This window comes from Andrena cerasifolii, chromosome 6 (assembly GCF_050908995.1).
Source record: "Andrena cerasifolii isolate SP2316 chromosome 6, iyAndCera1_principal, whole genome shotgun sequence".
Taxonomy (NCBI): domain Eukaryota; kingdom Metazoa; phylum Arthropoda; class Insecta; order Hymenoptera; family Andrenidae; genus Andrena; species Andrena cerasifolii.
In genome coordinates, this window is record NC_135123.1 from 5,258,920 (window position 1) to 5,279,874 (window position 20,955).

General features: G+C 39.2%; 2 protein-coding genes across 7 annotated transcripts; one reads left to right on the forward strand and one right to left on the reverse strand.

The window, feature by feature from the left end:
- Window positions 1-2,743: 2,743 nt before the first annotated feature.
- Med31 (mediator complex subunit 31) lies at window positions 2,744-8,011 on the forward strand. Of its 5 annotated transcripts, none has more exons than XR_013085484.1 (5): window positions 2,744-2,927; window positions 4,221-4,310; window positions 4,378-4,665; window positions 5,135-5,271; window positions 7,199-8,011. XR_013085484.1 is itself a non-coding variant. In XM_076814177.1 (5 exons), the coding sequence occupies exons 1-5, from the start codon at window positions 2,861-2,863 to the stop codon at window positions 7,233-7,235; spliced, it is 375 nt and encodes a 124-aa protein (XP_076670292.1). In that variant the 5' UTR covers window positions 2,744-2,860; the 3' UTR covers window positions 7,236-8,011. The 5 variants fall into 5 exon arrangements, 3 of the variants coding, with proteins under 3 accessions (XP_076670292.1, XP_076670290.1, XP_076670291.1); XR_013085485.1 differs by lacking the exon at window positions 7,199-8,011 and adding an exon at window positions 5,854-7,185; XM_076814177.1 differs by lacking the exon at window positions 5,135-5,271 and having other exon boundaries at window positions 4,378-4,456; window positions 4,564-4,665.
- Window positions 8,012-8,332: 321 nt separating this feature from the next.
- Window positions 8,333-20,134, reverse strand: LOC143369735 (organic anion transporter 3). 2 transcript variants are annotated; one of them, XR_013085476.1, is made up of 9 exons: window positions 19,673-20,134; window positions 14,142-14,417; window positions 13,662-13,909; window positions 12,846-13,138; window positions 11,126-11,483; window positions 10,705-10,943; window positions 10,362-10,537; window positions 8,590-10,045; window positions 8,333-8,555 (listed from the first exon to the last, which is right to left on the reverse strand). XR_013085476.1 is itself a non-coding variant. In XM_076814062.1 (8 exons), exons 1-8 carry the CDS (start codon window positions 19,805-19,807, stop codon window positions 9,737-9,739), a joined length of 2,034 nt encoding a protein of 677 aa, XP_076670177.1. In that variant the 5' UTR covers window positions 19,808-20,134; the 3' UTR covers window positions 8,333-9,736. The 2 variants fall into 2 exon arrangements, 1 of the variants encoding a protein (XP_076670177.1); XM_076814062.1 differs by having other exon boundaries at window positions 8,333-10,045.
- Between the last annotated feature and the right edge of the window lie 821 nt (window positions 20,135-20,955).

Here is a 20,955-nt window from a genome sequence, read left to right on the forward strand (position 1 = left end):
CGGTTTTGTCCTGGTCTTCTCTAAATACAGTCCTGCAAGAGGTAGTAGGGGGGCACGTTTAGCGGCCAGTATCCAGCAGGGTGTCGAGTAAGACCCCGCTGAGGGACTTCACACCTAAGTCACTATATCTCGGAGAGGCACTATACTCTACAGCCGGCCGTATATGGACACTGTCCCGTTGTCGTACGACCGGCTGAACTCGGTCGGTCGGACGACAACGATTTTGTCGCTGTGCGACATTTAATTAGGACCTGCCGTAAGACACGCAAAACAACCGAAAGCATTTTCAACATACTTAAATTCCTAAATATGTTATTTTTTTAATAGCATGAAGTGAATTAAACTAAATTTCTTAGATTTCATTTGTCATCTGAATTGCAGATCAGGATTGTAAATTCGATTAGCGGTAAGTCATTAGCAGATAACTGTACTGTTGAGAAGCTTTCCTAATGCACAGCATTCCTTACCATATTCCAGAATTCCTTTCTCATGAATGGCTTCGCCATATTCAGTATCGCATCCATCACTGGTGGTGTATTAATAAAGTGTATCGCCTTCAAGCGAACAGGTATCGCTTCTTGTACATACGTAACTAATTTCTTCATCACGATAGGGCTTATTCGACTAACGTGACCCAAAGACACATCCGTCGCGTCACCGATAAAAATGTACCCATCGCAGGTACCAGTTTTCAGGCCAACTAAACCGGACACCATAAAGAAGTAGTTGGTGATAGCCTCGAAAGAATAACGCCGACGGATCAGGATCTACCAATTTGCCGAAAAGAATTCTGTGGCCTTGTTTCGATACGTCAGGTAATCCAACGACAGCTCTGTGTTATAGGATGAGAAACTACTTAATTCAATATTCATAATTCGTTCTTTTCTTTGACATATTACAATCTGCTTATACAAGATTCTTATCTTTAATCTATTGTATTAAAAGATATGAGTTACGTCGCTTGTTTTTATTCAAATTTTAAACAGTCGTAGCGATAGATAGAGCAAGTTATCACAGGTTTATTTCGTTTCACTCGAGCTCCTACAGTGTGTAAAAAATTTTATGGTCATGGCTCTTAGGGGTGAATACACCTCTGGATCGATGCAAAATCTTTAACAATTTTTCCTGACCAAACGTTCGTTTGCGACATTTGGCTTTTTTCGAACTTATTCCTGTCTCAACGCTCAGAATACGTTGATGTAAATATAATCCCCATAAAAAACTTCGAAATCAAGGGACATGTACTTTCAGCGTACTTTCTTCACTAATGTGACTTGCTCTACATTGCAAGCAGTCCGCCGTAATTTTCTTAATTCTTAATGCTATGTCTTTTCACACATTTTGTCGATTTACATTATTTTACAAATTTCCAGAAACTTATGCGAAAGAAGATGCTTCTCTGTCGAACCTTCTCCGGACAACTTCCAAGACTCTACATAAAAAGTCTATCAAAAAATTTTGGCAACTTACCTTGTTAATTGAGACAATAATTCAGTCTCCTATTTAGTGTAAAAACTCGTGACATTTCAAATTTGGACAACATACCTTATTTGACACTTGGCAGGTTATGATGGATTGACACTTGGTAGGTTATAATTCAATAATAGTATATAGGTATGTACAATGACGGACGACGATCCCTGCCGAATAATCCCGAGAGTCGACGAATGAGAACGAAACATGCGTTACAGTTTCTTTTGGCTGAAGGTGTGCGAAGTTATGAAGTTTCATAAATTTTTTAAATTCTGGGTGGATCTTCGCGATGTTAGCACCACAAAAATGCAAAAAGAATATCTTCGTCTAAAGGGGAATCGATCGCAGAAGTGCTGGAATCACGATCCACACAGCTTCTATAATACAGTTTATGCCCATAGTATGTAAACAGGTACGTAACTTTAATTGTTAATATCTTTAAAACCGCTAAGTAACTACGGCTAGTATTCCATATATATCATCAGGGACCTGCATGCTATCATCTTACAAAAGCTCGTTAAAATCCAAGCCGACCACTTGGGGCCCTTTTCTTGTTAGTCATCATAACTTAATATAAACATACTTTTATTACAGAAATTATAGCGTAGCATCTGTAACTACAATACATAACATAAGTTATAATACTGTAACGAAAGCACACGTATAAATGCGATTAAAAAGTACACAATAATTTATTCATGTCAAATGACATGGAATCACAAGAGTGTTTAAATTTCCCGCGATAGGATGGATCATGCGCGTCCTCTAATTCTTCTTAAATGCAAAGGACTTTAATTAAAGCACTAACGGCGGTATTCTCAGTCGCTACTAATTCTTAAGCAAATGCTTAAGAAGTAGTAGCGACTGAAAATTCCGCCCTAAAAAGGTGAGTATGCGCATCCGCCATATTGGGTCCTCTGGAGAGAGAAGATTATTGAGTACCCGCCTTTTTGAGTATTGTCAAATTCGCTTTATAAACCAAATATAAACTTAAATGTAATAAAATACTCTAATAATGTGTCGTGCTACTATGCATCAATATCAACAACGCATATTTTATTTATAAAGTGAATCTGACAATACCCAAAAAGGCGGGTACTCAATAATCTTTTTTCTCCGGAGGACTCAATATGGCGGATGCGCATACTCTCTTTTTTAGTGCTCTACTATTATGGCGCTAGTATCGCAACACTGGATTCAATAACCCAAATCTACGTCATATGATTCAGTATGGATACAGTATATAGTATATGAAAATCTCTGTGGGAAGAAGTGACGAATTTTTTCAATCGATCTAAACATTCGTTATATGCTGTATCGGAACTTAAACGTGTTTCCACTACCCAAGCAACGTCGAAAATAATCGACTATTAAACGTTAATGTACTATGAATCGTTTGGATGATCCTCCGGGTCTCATGAAAGGCAGAAAACCATCTTTCATTGGAATGAACGGTATTCTTTTAACTGAATGCTTACCCATTTTAACTTTTCAAGAATGCCCACCTCTATTTAATACTTTACATTCGTCATAAAATTTTTCTATTGATTACTTTCTTGCAAGAATATTTCATACACCTAATAGACAAATAAACATCTATTAAAATTCAATTTGAATTCAGCACTACTATCATCCTTTCATTCAGTAATTTGTTTAATACATTTACGCTCCAAAATTTTGTTTCAGTCATATCACTTTTCTTATACCACGTATTGCTTCCATAGTTTTTCAATTATTGTAGGTCAGAAATACACAAATACACAAATATAGCTATGCTTGCTCCTATATTGTCAACACTTATTTGAAAGTTAACAGTATCACTGAAAATAACTGTACATATTCCACGTACAATATCTAATTATTAATATGTTAGATTAATTGTAATAGAGGATACATGTATTAACTGTTAAAGATCCAACTCTGGGCAAAACACAATAGCAAGACAAAAGTTATATTTTAGAGCAATAAATTCTATTTGCTTCCCTATTTAAATTCTGATAAGCTCATTCTATTGACAGACTTAAAATTTTGATTACTAAAAACTAAATAGTTATAAACTATAGTCTGATTTTCGAGAGTTGAGACCTGAGACGGGTCCCTTAGATGGAGCGTAGTTAAGGAGGAACCAATGGTACGCTACGGATTCCTTGCAGCGTAGCGTACCATTGGTTCCTCCTTAAACCACGCACCGTCCGAGGGACCCGCCTCAGGTCTCAACTCTCGAAAATCAGACTATAACCGACGTGCCAGTATCTGAACCTCTGCCTCTTCCCCAGTAAGCCTACCTTCCCCTCGCCAATAGTCACAGCTTCTGCTCTGTCTATATATGTCTATGCCTGGATGAGCCTTGGTGAGCCTAGCCTCCATGAGCCGAGCCGCACTATGAGAACTCTCATGGATCGCCGATTCGCGAACCTGGACGCATAGACATATATAGACGGAGCGTAAGCTGAGGGGGTTAACAAGGTTCACGGTAAGGGGAGCGATACGAGTAAATCGGGTAACGCAGTGGTTATACATGCTGAATGCAACCGAAGCTATAGTCTGATTTTCGAAAGTTGAGACCTGAAGTGGGTCCCTCAGACGAAGCGTGGTTAAGGAGGAACCAATGGTACTCTGTGCCGCACGGAATCCATAGCGTACCATTGGTTCCTCCTTAACCACGCTCCGTCCAAGGGAACCTCGACTCTCAGGTCTCAACTCTCGAAAATCAGACTATACTGTAAACCTCGATCTCTTTTCTACAGGGGGTCCAGAAACAGACGACCAACAGCGTTTACGGTTCCAGGTTGAATTAGAATTTGTTCAGTGTCTTGCCAATCCAAACTACTTAAACTGTACGTTCATGTTAACGACTACCTAATACTTCATAGCTTTTCCAGATACTAATAGCCATTATTATAGTTTTAGCACAACGTGGATACTTTAAGGACGCGACGTTTGTAAATTATCTTAAGTATCTGTTGTATTGGAAAGAACCAGAGTATGCGAAATATTTAAAATATCCTATGTGCTTATACTTCTTAGATTTATTACAGTATGAACACTTCAGGAGAGAAGTAGTTAACTCTCAGTGTACAAAATTTATAGACGATCAACAGATACTGTTATGGCAACATTATACCAGACGCCGGACGAGGTTGTTGCAGGCTGCGGCAGAACAAACTCAGCATACGAATCCTCAAAACAATGGTATTGTACAACCCAAAGTTCCTTGAATAATTTATGAAACCAAATCACTATCGAGTTGGTCCATAAAAACTGCAATGCCAAAATGACACTATGTAAGACTACCTTTATTATACTATAGTTTCCTTATCAGACTTGATTTATTAGTTATGTTTTTCGGCTGTGATAACTCGTAAATAAAGTACTTTTCTATGTTCATTATACACCTGTGATTACACTTCTCTCCCTTTTCCTTCTATCTCTCGCTTATACTTCACTTACTTACAAAACGAGCAATGTTTAAAATTTCATATCGTTCAAGCGGTTAATATAATAATAAATATCAGAAACTTGTACACTCGAAATAATTACGAAATAATACTCGTATTCTTATATGAATGGATATCGTAAAAACTAAAATATATTATCATGTATCAAGTTTAGAAAAGTGTATCGGTTTATGTAAATTGAAACAAAGATGCTCCAATTGTAGAATCTGATTTCGGACGAGTGATGCTGAAACCCGAATAGCTGGTCATAAGTGTTTATTACTGTTCATCCTTCATAATAATGGAAAACATGGGAAATCATAGACAATGTGGACAGAAGATATGGACTTTAACAGCCTCAGTAAGTCTGCTTACTTTATTTAGTTATAAAATTTATTTAATTTTAAAATACTGTACATAAATATAATATTTCGTTTCTTGTACCTCTTCTTGCATAAAAGTTTTTAAAAATGGTTGAGTAAAAATTAATATATCTGTGTAACGACTGTTACATTCACAGTGTTTGGTCTATACTTGAAGTATGCAATGAAAATCACTAAAAAAATCGATATAGTTAAACTCGTCTATCAATTCATACAAACAAATATACTGTCACAAATATTACATTAAAAAAATGTAAGCAACCCTAAAATGATCTTGAGGCCTATGCTCACTCACTTTTAACCATATAAAAGTAATTTTAATGAATTCAGTAAAGTTTCCGAAATATGCATTTATAAATTAAAATGGAACACCCTGTATATGTACACTTATCAAATATAACAAAAATACTTCAAATAGAGCTTGACGAACTTAAGATTTTAACAGTGCATTAAAAGTAACAGAGTACTAAAATAAGAAGTAGTGCATCTTTTTTTGTTTGAAATTTATAGTAATTATAATAAATTAACTATAATGTTTTTCACGTATTTTTTTCGTATAGTTGGTGTAAGTCCGTATCGCCGTAAGCATCTCCCGAACGCATTAAACTGTTAAAGAATTAATAGGTGTCTTACTTAGTAAAAACCAAAAACTGTTTGTGGAAAGTTATTCTGTATACAATATTAATGCATATTTTGAAACGCGTTAGAATATTTCCCATACTTTTGACACTTATTGAACAGTTACATTCCATTGAAAACTAATTTTTAGAGCAATCACTCATGTGTAGGATGTCCCTGAAATAAATAGTCTTAAGATAGTTCTGTTCCCAAATGGTAACCCTTGGCCTCCTCCGTATGCACTGTCTTTCGTCAGCTGAAGTACACATATAACGAAGCTCTAATAGCGTTATACATATATGTATACATACTTAGGTATGTGCAGGTAATCAAATGTATCGGGTACCCGAGCGATCGGGTCGGGTGCGAAAAAGTCGGGTGGGGATCCGAGCGTCCCGAGTCTTACGGATCTTTGGGTAGCTCACCCGACCGTTTCGGGTAACCTGATTGTGACCGGTAGCTCGATTGTTTTAGGTCAAGTTGAAGACAATCGGGCGGGCTCGAGTTAATTTATTAATTCAAAGTATCTATTAATATAATACATTTTCTTATTCTGATCAAGTAAAAATTCAACTTGTGCACCTTATACAAAAATTAATATACAGGTTATATCGAATCCATTTTGAATAAATCAATTAGAAGTATTATATTTTCACGTGAAAATTATCTTATTCCAAAATTTCATGTAGGTTAGGTAAAGATCTCGTATATGCTTGCCGAGGACTCGGTTGCTAAAAAAAAAGCTCATTGTGAGTACGTATGCATACCAAGGACCGCATTAAAAACGCGATACAATGCATTTCAAACGAATCCTGAACCGAATCATCGCCCAGAACTCGCTCGAGCCCGCTCGATTTTCTTCGACTTGGTTCGACATAATCACACTACCCGAAACAGTCGGGCTACCCGAAGGTCCGTGTGTCTCAGGCCCCCGTCCGAACCCGCCCGACTTTACCCGACCCGAGCCCGAAATATCGGGTACCCGTTAATACATATGCATGACGATAGGTACAAAGTGGAAGAAGCCCATTTTACTTGCAAATAAATTTTTGGATAGCACTGTTCTTAAGGTAAATGGTTGAGAAAGTAAAATGAAGAATATAAATAAAGTCTTATATGGTGTCCAAAACATATGTTTAATGAAATAAGTGCTATCAAGGAAATAATCAAACGTATCAAAGTCTAACTAATAACTCTTAGCTAATAGATTGATAAAAGAATAAATAATACTTTTTGGCAATGATCCCAATTGTCAGGTGTTTCACTTTCTGGATCTTTATTTTCAAGGTACAATGAAGCAAACCATCTACAGGAACATATTTGAAAATCGCGAGAAATTGTGAAATGCTGTATTAGCTGCAAGTAAAAATATCGCACAAAATATATCCTAACGCATGCGTTAGTCACTTCTGTAGCGAATTGATATTCGTGTAGTGGGAAAATCATACCAAGTTTGAGAACATACAGCAGGGCTCTCCGGCGTAGGGGCCCCTTATGGGCCTGCTTCCCCTTCCAATTTTCCTCTGGCGCAGCGTGCGTTCCGTTGTCAAGGAGACCGCGCGACGCTACGAAGGCTGCCGTGACCAGAGTTAGGAGCGATGGGACCGCAGTGATGGAGGGGGAAAACACCTACAGGAGCGGTGGTAATGTGTGCGTGACTGACGCAGGCGCAGTTCATGCACACATAACCACCACTCCTGTAGGTGTTTCCCCTTCCATTCACTGCGGTCCCATCGCTCCTAACTCTGGCCATGACAGGCTAGTCGGGCTAGAGTCTTCGCGGTTAGCGTCGCGCATTATCCTTGACAACGCGGACGAGAGTGGGAGAACCCCAAGCTCCCGCGGGAGCAACCTTGGAGAGCCCTGACATACAGGATTATAACGTTAATAATGTTAAACTTCAACCATTGACTACATATATAGACATCATGTTCATAGAATTTTTATTACTTCTTTGCACATCCTCAACCACCTAACTTAAAGACACCATCTCTTTCTCAGGGGCATCCTGTATTTGTGTATAAATATACCTATTCGACGTTACAAATGAAAATGTATAAATACTACATGAAAAAGTGAATAAAATATCTTGCAACATTACTTCAGTCTCTAAAATACAACTATTTTATAATGTTTATCACTTTTCTAATTAGTTTCTTAATTTTATGGCGACACTTAAAATCTTGATTTAACAGGCAGTGAGAAACAGATTGTTTTATTATAATCGTTTTAACATTTAACACAATAAGTATAACAAGTAATAAATATTGATTAGTGTAAATTATAATAATACACTAATGTATGCGTTATTATGGAGAGTATATTACATATAAGTAATACATGTTTATGAATTAACATTTCCATAAATCCACGAGAATAGTTTCTTCTAAAGAAGGATTAGAACTGATATAATATCGATCCCATTTCTTTAAACAGTTTCAATAAACTATTATGCTGAATAACAGTTGCAAAGAACCGAAATTTATGGAATATGTATCGATTCTAATTCCGGTTCAAATATGGGTTCGCATATCGATTTCATTATTAACACTTTAAATGGCACAGGGCTTTGAGAAGTGCCCCTTCAAGATGGTCAGACCATTCTTTCTATCCTGAGAAAACATTCGGGGACAACCAAGCAACACTTTTGATGCTTTTCAGAAATTTCGCCACGAGACAATGCCGACGCCACTCAAAGTGTTAATTCTGCATAAAATGATGTTCATTATAAAATCGTTAAATATATCCATGTTGATAAAAGCTTTATATAAAGGATCTTCCTAAATCAATTATGGAAACCCAAAAGAATGTTTTGCGCTACGCCTTACTGTTTAAAGAACAAACAACGAAAAAGTTCTGCATTATTGTATTTACATCAGTAATCGTTAATTACGTATTAATAATAACATTCAATACTTATTCATAGAATAGTGTCCACGAATCCCTTACAAAGACACGTGGATCGTTTCGCTGACGCGTTCTCGGTGTCACGCCGTATCCATTCTATCTTTAACTTGGGCACGTTATGCTAAATGCTGATGCATGTTTTTGTTGTTACAAGAAAATGCAGAATGAACGAACACATTTTATCACGAAAATGCACCCAAGACTGGGTAGACGGACAAATGGTTTCAGCGTTGAATCACGTCAGCGAACGAGTTTTGTATATTCCTATCACTTTATTTTGTTTCTTCACGTTAACTGACACCAACTATACTCCCTGTCATTTAAGAAGGAACCTGCCGACCGACGAGTTTAGGTCGGTTCTGCGCAGGTTGACGCTCATTGGTGCCGGGAGAAGCCACTATTGGCTGTACCCCCACCAACGCTTTTTCGGAGCCAATGAGCTGATTGTACATGCGCGAAACGGGTTCCTTCTTAAATGACACGGAGTATATGTGGTAACGCTCCTTGGCCGTGAATGTGCAATTTTCGGCTTGCTCTAAACCATCAATTTGGCAACAGCGCGGAGGCTTCTAAATAGTCAATCACGTTACAATAACCTAGTGCTGTCTAACACTTTATCGTCGGGCATGCATTTGCCTTATACTGTGGCCAGCCTTTTACCACACTTTAAAAGGAAATTGCGTTAAATTTAATAGTATGTAAAATATCATTTACCGATAGTTCTATGATGTATGGTGGTGCTGTAAAGGAATACCTCAGTGAAATTATGCACCGGGTAATCTCTAATTTAAATATACATATCTATCAGAACTGAACGCATGGAATAACTCGTGACCCATCCATGAAGCATTAATTTTAATAATCCGACAAGAACCGGTGCTTCCTACACAGCACTTTCTATTCTCTTTGGTCTACCCTTCACTCAGAATTCTTGTTCTCCGTAAAATTCACTAATATACCATTCCCAGCATCCACCCAATCCTCCGAGAACAGTTTCGTTCTGAGTATTTCTCTCTCGGACAGATCTTCGTTCGTAGACGTCTTTTCGTTATTCGGATTCTCGTTGCTCCTCTTTTCTCGCCTCTTCACAGTCAGCAGCTCGGAATCCTCGACTGTGTCGGGTAAAATTTTGTTCAAGGTTTCTGGTAAAATTAAAGCGAAACCTCCAGACACTAAACAGAGCATTCCAATAATTAACAACGGAATGGTGACTGGAAAATATTCCCCCTGAAACGAAAGTCGTGTTTTATGAACTGAAGAACAATAATTCTAGTTACTCCGTTCAGTAAATGCAGCGGTATACAAATGAAATATAAGGGATACTAAAGGGAGAAGAAGAAGGAGCGGAGTGGATGCGTATGGTTCTGGAAAAACAGAGAAGAAAAGAAGAACAAGATGAAGGAAGAAAGCAAAAGGAAAGCACAATCTTCAGTTAACAGTCCCAGAAACACTTACACGCCTGACACATGTAACCCCGTTTTGAGGCCAAAAGGCAAGAAATAAACCTATTTACTACTGCAAATGAAATATACCTAAAGCTTACCGATAATATTACGTGCGGTGTGCACAAACTGCCGATTTTCGCGAAAACCGTACATACGCCTAAACAGGTTCCTCTCGCAACAGTTGGGAATATCTCGACCGTGTATAAGTACGCTATAGAAACGGTACTCATCACTGTTACTCTGCCAAATAGCAGCATAATTGTTTTCGTTAAGTCTAAAAATAAAAATCTCATCAGCCACAAAGAATTCGACGAAGACGCGAAATTATTATTTATGCATGCTTGTACTTTAGTAAAAAAATCAATTAATAAATCTTATCCCAGGATAATCTTGTGTAAGTTCTCGGTATTGTAAATGGTACTTGTCACTTTGATTACGCACCACTCCCAGTCGCAGGATTCGATAGAATGATAACAGCAGCCGTTGAAATGCAAATAACGCCGCTAACGGACTGATACGCAGACATCGGTATTCGTCTGCCGTATCTGGACAGCACGAAATAGACGAATACGTAAGTTGCAATTTCTAATGCCCCTCCGAGGGCGAACGTGACGTGTCTGTCGACGAGAAAATTCGGCACCATGGTCGTGAAAACGTAGCACGCCATAGAAGAGGTCAACCTTGAACATATGTAGAATAAAGATCATTATGTGGATGTAAAAACAAAATTCTCGCATACTACTTGTTTTCAGCGAAGAAAATCCGAAGTGATTTAAACAGCAAATCACTGTTACGTAATTGCTTTCTGATTATATTCTAAGGTACTATAAGATGTGAAAAATAAGTGTATTGTGAAACTTACCATTGACAAACCATTACTATGCCATATTTTCTCATCCGCGTAGACTTGAACAACTTTCCCACCGTTTCCGTATCAAGCGATTTCTCTTCGATTTCAATACTTTTCTTCTTCTGGTTCTCCCTTAGCATATCCTTTTTCGCGGGAGTTCTGAGCTCCACGACGTCGTACGTATTCTTCATGGAAAGCCGCTGATTAGTGGTCGGTTGGGACATCGATTTTGACTTTCGGTGGTTTCTCGAATTCGACGGGATGCTTGCCTTCTCCGCTTTCCCGTTATCGCACTGAGAAGACTCTGATACGGATTCCATTTTGGGGAACTTATTACCTAGATTTTCCGAAATTGCGCTCAAGCTCGTTGCTGAAAGATACGTATACATTATTTACCGATAATAATAGATGCAGCACTGTTTAATCAATTTAACAGTTCACTGAAAATTAGGGGATGCCATCGATTGAACTTCGGATTGGATGCAAACAGAAAATTAGATCTCTGAGGTCTTGGATCCGCTCCGCGCGGCGAAATTCGCGTTGGTTTGGGGGAGCCTTAAGGGGAGGTTCCGGTCTAAAAGTCGATTTCTTTTATTTCATTTTTCGAATGTTCAACATTTTAGGAATACGTGTTTAGAAGGATTTTTTGAAATTCGTAAAATTCTCGAAGTTATAGGCATTTGAGTAGCGGCAAATGCATGGGCCCACGTAAAACTTTAAATGCGTTTTTCTCGAAACAGTGTTCTCAAAACGGTGGGACCTGTATCTCCAAAAGTTATTATCCGATTCGACTGAAACTTTTTTTATTTTGAAGAATATACTTCTGGCTAGGGGGGATACCAAAAAATATAAAAAATTGAAAGATTACAATTTTCAAAGGAGTTGAAAGGATGAAAACTATAGGGAAAAAGTGATTTCAAACTTCAAGTGTCGTTATTTTCTAAAAAATGTCATTTTTGTATTTTTGTCTGCCCCCCCCCCCCTAGCCAGACGTATATTCTTCAAAACAAAAAAAGTTTCAGTCGAATCGGATATTAACTTCTGAAGATATAGGTCCCACCGATTTGTATGATTTTTTTGACGCCTTGACTTTAAGGACTTTTAAGTGCCGTCTGCAATGATTAATTATAAAATAAAAAACATATTTCTATAATTTAAGACATCCTTAATACAATGCAAAAAGTCCCATTAAATTATATATAGTAGTTTTCCTTTAATAATTCCTAAAGATCACCTATTTTTGGGGGGCCCTAGACCGGAAGGTCCCCTTAAGACAGGAGTGTCGAACTTCCCCACTCCGAGAGCCGCACGAGTCAGGCCCCCGGTCAGCCGGTTCCCCCACTTATTTTTCTCCATGCGTTGCACGAGACCCGGCAGGGAGAGAGTGCGGCACCCGGAGGAGAAATTCATCAGAAGTAGGTGTGGAGGGGGCCGTTCTCCTACGGCTCTACGGAGCAGGCGAAAAGGAGAGGGAGCCACTGCGGCTCGCGAGCCGCTAGTTCGACACCTCTGTCTTAAGGCTCCCCCAAACCAACGCGAACTTCGCCGCACGGAGCGGATCCGCCGCGGATCAGATAACACTGCCCATAAGCCACCACGTATAAAAAACTGCTGCCTTATCTAATCCGCGGCGCGGAGCGGATATGTGCGTTGGTTTGGGGGAGCCTTTAGATTGTCGTGCTGTACAATATATACAAGGAAGAACAAAATCAGTAGCTTTCATCTCTCTTACTCCGAACTTTTGGCTGTTGCGCAGTTTTTTCGCTATTAATGAGCAAATTAGTAGCTTCCCCATTCACTTCGTCGTCAGCTTTCGGTTTCTTCAACTCCGCGGTCGGAACCCGAGATTTCCTTTCCGGTTTAATCGGCGTCGGATTTTCAGGCGCATTTCCTTCCGCTTTAGCGTCGTTTTCTCTACTCGATCTGGTGCAGCAGACGTTGTATTTCGTGATTCGTTCTACCGCCATATCTGCCTCCGTCGTTTTACCCTTTGCGAGAAGCCACCTTGGCGATTCTGGTATAATCCTAAAAATGGAATTGTTGTTTCAAAAGTAGCATGTCCGAGCGCACTTGCTTGAATTAAACTAAGTAGCCTGATTCGCTACAAGGGTGTGACCAGTTCAGTTGCAAAATCAGATATGGCATCGTTAGAAGCTCAGGGTCAACTTCTAATTAGAAAGAAATTTGAATATTTCATTGAAATAAGGTAAAGTTGAGAGAAAGCATTTCACGTGACATTTAAAAATTTCGGGAAGGAAAATTCACATCCGCATTTTAACACAGTGTGTCCACAGTCGGCGTAACAAATTCATTCGCGCGATTGTCCCCTTTTCTAAATGAATCCGAAACGCTGAATTACATTAGGATCAACAAATAAAAGGTTGGCGCAGATTACACTGGAATTTATTACAAGACTTTTTCCCACCAGCGCCCTTTTTTTATAATTATTATTTCTCACAGTTTCTACTGTCTTCGTTTTAGTCGTGTGTATTTGTAATGAACGAGGACTCACGTGTTTACTTATTTCGTTATGTACAAAATTAATTACCAAATGTAAAGAACAGTTATTGCAGTGGGGACCGAAACAGCCAGTTGCAAGATTCTCCAGTCTGGTATAACATAACTGAGCGCAGCTAGAAGCACCAATCCAATGGCCCATGCAATTTGCATAACCAATGCGACGAAAGTCCGTGCTTTCGCGGGGAACAGTTCCAGAGAGAGAATGTACGTGGAATTTTGCAGGCCCTGAGCAAAGACTCCTTGCAGTCCACGGAGGGCCAAGAACGTGGGGTAATTCTAAAATTTCAGGTCCATTTAAGAGAAACAATAAAATTAGTTTTTAAGAAAAATTGCCTCCTTTTCCTCTCAGTTCCCATGCTCCCCCCAAAATGTAACTAAACAGTTAAAAGTAGACGAACGATTTGAACGTAGCTTTTACATTGTATTTTTGCCGCGTTATTTTGATTTCAATAAAAAAAATTTTTTACAGTCTCGAACTTTTATTTTGAAAACGATAAGGATCCCTTACCTGCACCACGTACAGCGCGACAGCCATTGTACCCTGTGTATAAAGACAGATCGCTTGAACCGGAAGCCTTCCTATGCGATCGGCCAGAAGTCCGGCAATCCAAGCGCCCATTAAAACTCCGACATAATAAACTGTCGGGCCAAGAAACGTCAGGTATCGTTTCTCGCAAATTAAACCCCACTCTGTCACCACGCTGTTCTCTCCGAACTCGGTTGCGAATTGATAATCGCCCAAACACAGTTCCGTGTCGCAAATTCGTTTCGTTCCATTCTTTTCCTGTAATAGGGGCAGAGATCGGAGATGTTAATTAGTCTTTGCGTATTTAATTAGAGATTGATTGTTTTATATTTGAGTATATATTTGGCAAAATATAGCGCATCCAAAAGAGGCAGAGTGAAAATTCGGGTTTTCACTCGTGGAGGCAGATTTGACAACAGATTTGCGTGCAACTTTGTGATGTGTACAATTTATCGTTAATGTCACGTTTGTAAGTAAGATATGAACCTATGGATATTTCGGGTAGTCACGTATACTAGTATACTGCGTTCCACATTAGAGCGTACTCGTTTCGCGCAGGGATACACTGTTGATTGGTAGTAAACCGGCAGGGAAAGTGCTACGACCAATCGCGAAAGTGCTACGACCAATCGCGTGTGTCAGATCCGTGGGAGCTGCGCAGATCGGTCGCAAATCGGTAGGGTCGTTGGTACGCTCTTATATGGAACGCAGTGTAGCACTAAATATTATTTAAATATTTTTTCCAAATATTATTTAAATATTTTTTCCAAATATTATTTAAATATTTTTTCCAAATATTATTTAATTATTTTTTCCAAATATTATTGAAATATTTTTTTCAAATATTATTTAAATATTTTTTCCAAATATTAAACAAATATTTTTTTGGTCATACTTGTTAATACGACAAAAATGTTGATTCCAAATATTATATACACATACTGAAAATGTGATATAAATGTTTTGAAAATATGAACTAAATATTCGTGGAATATAAAAGAAATATTCAGAAATATAAAGCAAATATTCTGGAAATGTGAAAATAATATTCAGAGTTCCAAAATAAATATTCAGGAAATGAGAGGAGAGCACTTAATAAATCAACCGAAAAATTGAGAAAAATTCTATAAACCGCTTCTAAAACGTTTAAAAAATATTTTTAGTTTTTCAATTTGTACTCTCTAAGACTGCTTTTGAAAAGTGAACGTTTCAGTGTATATAACAATATGATTTTTAGGAGCATAGGTAGCTGCACTTTGGGCTCCACCCAAGCCTAACCCAACCAACCAACCATATGTTGGACTTGTACCACCTCAGTCAGAATCACTGTCAGTTTCTTTAAGAGATCGTAAGTATTGTGATTTTGTCATGAATTGGGGTACTCTTTGAATTCCACACACCGCCATTGACGCCTCTGGAATCAGTTTCACCATTCGTTCAACAGCGACAGTATGAGAAGGGAACTTGGAAAGTTCCCGGTCAGCCTCGTGTTCCATGGAGAGTTTTTCAATGATCTCTGCGTTTGACACATCTCTAAGGACTGGAGGTACAATGACTACAATTCAGAACCTTCCCAGTCAATCACAAAAAAGTGTTTTTCGCTTCACCCTAGTGCAGGGCTGCACAGGGAGCCGTTTTTAGCGCCTGGCTGCGAGCAACCCGCCTGTCCCGTTGCTAAGGTTAGAATCGGTGAGGGGAACTGCAGTAATGTATATAGCTGGGTCCAAGTCATACCAAATGCACGTACACTATTTGCAGTTCGCCTCACCGATTCTGACCTTAGCAACGGGACAGTCGGTTTGCTCGCAGCTAGGCGCTAAAAACGGCTTCCTGTGCACCCCTGCCCTAGTGGGTAGTGCGTACGATGACTTCGAGCCCGGATGTACCGTTGTCTGCCGCCGACTCGCAGACAATACGGCCATAAACCGCGAACCTGGCGAGACGCTCCGGCCGATCAGCCTGGTTAGTTTTTGAGAACCAGATGTGGCATTTTCCACTGTAAGCTACCGACACTCGTACGAAAGATTGGTCCTTTTTCTTGGGGTTGTAAGGCCCAATCAACTCCGTAGTACGTGGTGCTAGTGGCTTTATCACTCGCCAAATTAATTTTAAGTGACCGATTTGAATTGTGACGAAAAGAAAAGCTCGTTGGTCCGACTGCTGACCAAACGAGGTGTATGAGGTCTATGTCACAAATGTTTGACTAGACCAAGTGATGTTATCTGAACGATGACTGTATCAGGAGAGTGCCGATTGAGTTCTCCAGAGAGACGAATGAGTTCACTCGAGAGACGATTGAGTACTGGTCTTGTCCACCCTTTCGACGTCGAAGCTAGACAAGACATCAGAATTTTGGAAGATGCCTGAATTGCTGATTGGCCAGCTTTTCCTTGAAGAGGAGGAACCTTGCTTCTGCGATTTCGGCGGTGGAGGAGGAACCCTCTTCTTCTTGGTGACGTAGCGGAGAAAAAATCGGAAATCTGGCTACCAAACCTAGCCAGGTTGACTTTCTCACCACCCAAATATAATTTGTAATGTTATTGTTATTACAGGCTCGACAGCAACTAAACGTTTATTAGGAGGAACCTTACATTTAGCATTCCATTTCATTCGGTCTCTGATGATTCAAATAGAGTAAATCCGGGAGACGCGGTCCAGCCGGAGAGTTGGGGTCAAGTTGCTTTATTTCAGACTCTATACCTACAGTTCGCATTCACGATTAAATGGATATACACCATAGTGGATATGAGGGGTTCAATCGCGGTTGGTGGATTCTCCACTACATTGGCGGAGACGTGTACGTAGACAGAAGTGGGGCGTTGTCTGAATGTCATAGTTTCATGTATTATGCACCCCCTGCACGAAGAGAGAGTAGGCGAGTAATATTTAAAGTTTTTAAACTGCCGCGACAAACTTTCCCCACTGAATAATTACATGCCAACATAAAAAACTATCTTTTGTTGATTGCGTTAATGGTAAGAAACGTTTTATCCCCGACGCAGAAAATTGGCGCAATTAGAGACGACGGATTTTCAGGTGAAAAGTTGTAATTACCCCCAGCGAACGAATACGCGCTTGCGTTCTGACAATACTCTACCGAAATCGCCTGCTCAGTCGTTCAGTCAACGGTGCCCACCATAGTCATGACGATGCATAACCAATCGCCTCGTCAAATCGCCGACAAAGCGGGAAATCCCCATTACAAAAAAGATATGCGCTACCAATCGGTTTATGGTCTATGGTCTACCATAACCCAAGCACATGGGAGAAGACCCTACGCCTTGGCCAATGACTTTCGAGTACTTAGCTGTGGGCCTAGAGTAATCGTTGTCCTTGTCGGGTGTATATTGCTATCCTCTTCCAGAGGGCGCACCCAACGTCTTTCCCATAGAGATTTGACAGAGTGTCGAATCTTATTGGCTATTGCGGCACGCGCCATGCAGAATGAATGACGGACAAGTCGAGGAATACAGGCTCGTAGGATTCTTATTCTATTTAGCGTCATTCCACGGCAAATCGATCACTTTTTGCACTCGATGTCAGGGATTTTGTTTAAACTGAAATATTATATAGGAAGGGATTTCAGTCATCACTTTGCTGGTTTTGAATTTGTTCAATTTTTGCCTATTTTCATGAAACCGAGCTGTACTTGTGAATTTTTATCTCGGAAACTCTTTATCGTATTGAATTCATTCTTTTTTTCATTTTAATATAGAAAGTGCGGGCTATTCTAATGCTCTTTTTTATATTAAAAAATTAATTTTGCAATTTTGAAAATTATAACCAAAGTTTTATTTTGCAAATTTCACGTACGAAATATTCTGCTTTCGAGCGTGGAATTTTGAAAATTAACGTCAGCATGAGCTGTTATCAACCGATGAAGAATTTCATTAACCCACTCTTGACCCCGTTTCAGGTAAAAACATTCTGCTCTGTGGACATTGTTTGTGGACTTTATTGAAATAATATGGGATGCGAATTATATGGTCAACTGCCCGCAATAACTGAGCAAGAGACGACTATATAACTGCGGCGTTAATTTTATTGGTGTTATCCTAGAGTAATACTTTTAAGCCATGTTTAAAGGAGCGAATTACTTTTAAGCCGTGTTTAAAGGAACGATTTCCTGTCGGAAATGAAATGAAAAATAGTTTTACAATTTCGAAACTTTATTCTGAAAGATTAATTCTTCTCGATTAAAATAAAAGAAAATTAACGCAATGCTGTTGCTAGTTTTCGAGATAGAAATTCGTAAGCGCAGCATCTTTTCACGAACATAAGCAGAAATTACACAATTCAAAATCCGAAAATTTTGTAACCAAGTTCAAAACCCGTTAAACAATGACTCAAACCTTTCCATAATTTCACGTGATTCACAAAATACATATTGCATTCTGATCAAAGTCTCTAAAAATGTGCTCGATTTGGCGTGGAGTGAAGGAATCTGTTTTATCGAGCGAGTGAGAGAGACACAGTTGCGCTTGAAGATAGAAAGAGACGTCCGATCTGCTACACAACGTGGCAACGTCGCACGAAGTACGGAGCATTCATTGGCTCTCTCCCGAGCCACGCGCGCCGGCCTACGGGCCGCCCAGGCGCCTTCTTTCGTTAATTCGACTATAATTGTAGGGTCAGAAGCAATAAAGGGACTATAGTCGGATTTTCGAGAGTTGAGCCCTGAGGCGGGTCCCTCGAACGGAGCGTGGTTAAGGAGGAACCAATGGTACGAAGCAAACAATAGATAAGGTCTGGTATATAATGACCGGTAAAGACTCAGTCGAAAGCTATTGGTCAAGAGGCAGGGAGTAGGGTGAATACTACACAAGAGAAACACCCTTAACGAGCCTGGATAAGCGGCAACATCGCAAATAAGCCAGCTCCGCCCGAGGTCTCAACTCTCGAAAATCAAACTATAGTACTAGTTTAATTACGTAAACCATATAGTCAATCAGCTGTTCTAGTTGCGGCAATAAAGTGCGCTGATATGATCTTCGGTTCGAATCCCCGTACCCCTAAATTTTTTTTTCTCTTTTTCCTTACCGCAGTGCCATTACAGCATAAAAATTTTCATTTTGTTCTAATAATAATATTAGAAATTACATTGTCAGTACTACTGATCGAAATGTTGCAAAAATTTGCAGCATCGTTGCTGCAATCTTGCAAAGAGGAATACCTATTTCCTACAATATCTCGAATCTTACATGCAAATGTTTCTGCAACTATGCGCGCCGTATGGGTAGTCAATATATTAATCGAAGTCGATTACTTTTTCGATTAATTTTCATTTCCTTGCAAAATTTTCAGTAAGGGTACGTTTATGTTAAATAGCGATAAAAGCGTCGAGATATAAATATTTCTTTTCGTATTTCTAAACGTACCTCAACACGCCCGCATACACGTTTAATATATTATTGTATACGATGCACACCAGCTATATGCAAGATTTAAGTGAAATCGGTGACACGAACCTTGTGAGCCTCACTTTTAAAAATTTTACAAATGAAAAAGCTTACCTGACAGTAATACTTTGGCGTGTAATTGTGGAAGACCGGCAACGCGTGGCTCATTGCCACTATGACATAATTGATGCCCAACAACAGCACGATGACCATTTGGAAGCAGCCAACTTTTACTTCCTCGGCATTCATTTTTCCCAATAGTTTGACGCGATCGACACTTTTCCACAAAATCCCAGTGTAATCGATAACACGAAGGAACAATTCACAGCTCAAGAAGAAAAGTCCGTTCAGGAAGGAGGAGCAACTTTGATATCTCAAGTTCACTAAAATCCAACCACTCGTCCATTTGTACTTTTTAGAATCATTAGAAAGAAAACGGGAAACGAAACGACGAGTCTGATCAAGTCGACAGAAGTTTATTCATTTCTTTCGCTGGGGAGCGTCAGACACGGATGGGAATCTGAAGTGACGAGTAAAAGTTGTCGCGGAGCCCGAATGCAAAGTGTCATCCGCGAGGGTAACGCACGCACTAACAGAAGGAAGAGTCTTCTCTCTCTGTGGAAGGATAGCACGAAAGAGGAAGTGATTCCTGGCTGCGTTGAATCGAACAAGGATGGAAGCCGTGCTATTGTTTCACGCTTGGCGACACGTATCCCATTAACGCACCCCACGTCACGAGAAAACGATCTTCTGACAATAATAATCGATCCTTAAATCCACGTAACGTGAACTTTGCATTTCTTCGCGGAGCAGTTTCGGCGAACAAGCTTCCCAGTAGGCTTGCAACTACTTCGATAATCTAATATCCTAGCACTGCATAAGTTTACCCGAGTGGTATGGAAATTCTTGGAATACTGTTTTTTTTTTTTTTTTAATATTTGGAATTTTCATCTCTTGTTCGGTTTGTACATTGAATTCTTAAGTTGGCAGTTTTTCAGAAAATTGTAAATATATAAACACGCGGTAATTGTTGGTAGAATATTAACACTTCTACGCATTAGGGTGTGTCAATTTTTTTTAATGGTTTAATTTTAAAAACGACTAGAGAGAAAACGGTACAATTTCAGGTTTAAAATTAACCACTACCTGTAAATTTTGTGCAATACATTATTTACCTAGTTGGAATTTCATTTGCAATTATAGAAAAATACGACAATTATTAAAATTATTAAAAAAATTTAATAGTTGAGCTTATGAACTGCAACAGAAGCAAACAAGATGTCGCTTCTTTGGTGGGCTTTGTTAAATAGCATTAAATTTACTACGTAAATGACATATGGCTAGGTTTGTTGCTAAAGTTACATATATTTTCATTTTGCAATAAATACACATTTTCA

What these genes read in the sequence shown, in the direction of transcription:
- Med31 (XM_076814175.1), top strand. Translation starts at nt 2,861, where the DNA reads ATGAATCGTTTGGATGATCCTCCGGGTCTCATGAAAGGCAGAAAACCA. An exon ending in ATCTTTCATTGGAATGAACG is followed by an intron (nt 2,928 to 4,220) that starts GTATTCTTTTAA and finishes TCTTTTCTACAG; the next exon opens with GGGGTCCAGAAACAGACGAC. An exon ending in CAATCCAAACTACTTAAACT is followed by an intron (nt 4,311 to 4,377) that starts GTACGTTCATGT and finishes CCATTATTATAG; the next exon opens with TTTTAGCACAACGTGGATAC.
- LOC143369735 (XM_076814062.1), bottom strand. Translation starts at nt 19,807, where the DNA reads ATGAATGCCGAGGAAGTAAAAGTTGGCTGCTTCCAAATGGTCATCGTG. An exon ending in GCAACAGCCAAAAGTTCGGA is followed by an intron (nt 11,484 to 12,845) that starts GTAAGAGAGATG and finishes CGTATCTTTCAG; the next exon opens with CAACGAGCTTGAGCGCAATT. An exon ending in GAATCCTGCGACTGGGAGTG is followed by an intron (nt 10,538 to 10,704) that starts GTGCGTAATCAA and finishes TTTTATTTTTAG; the next exon opens with ACTTAACGAAAACAATTATG.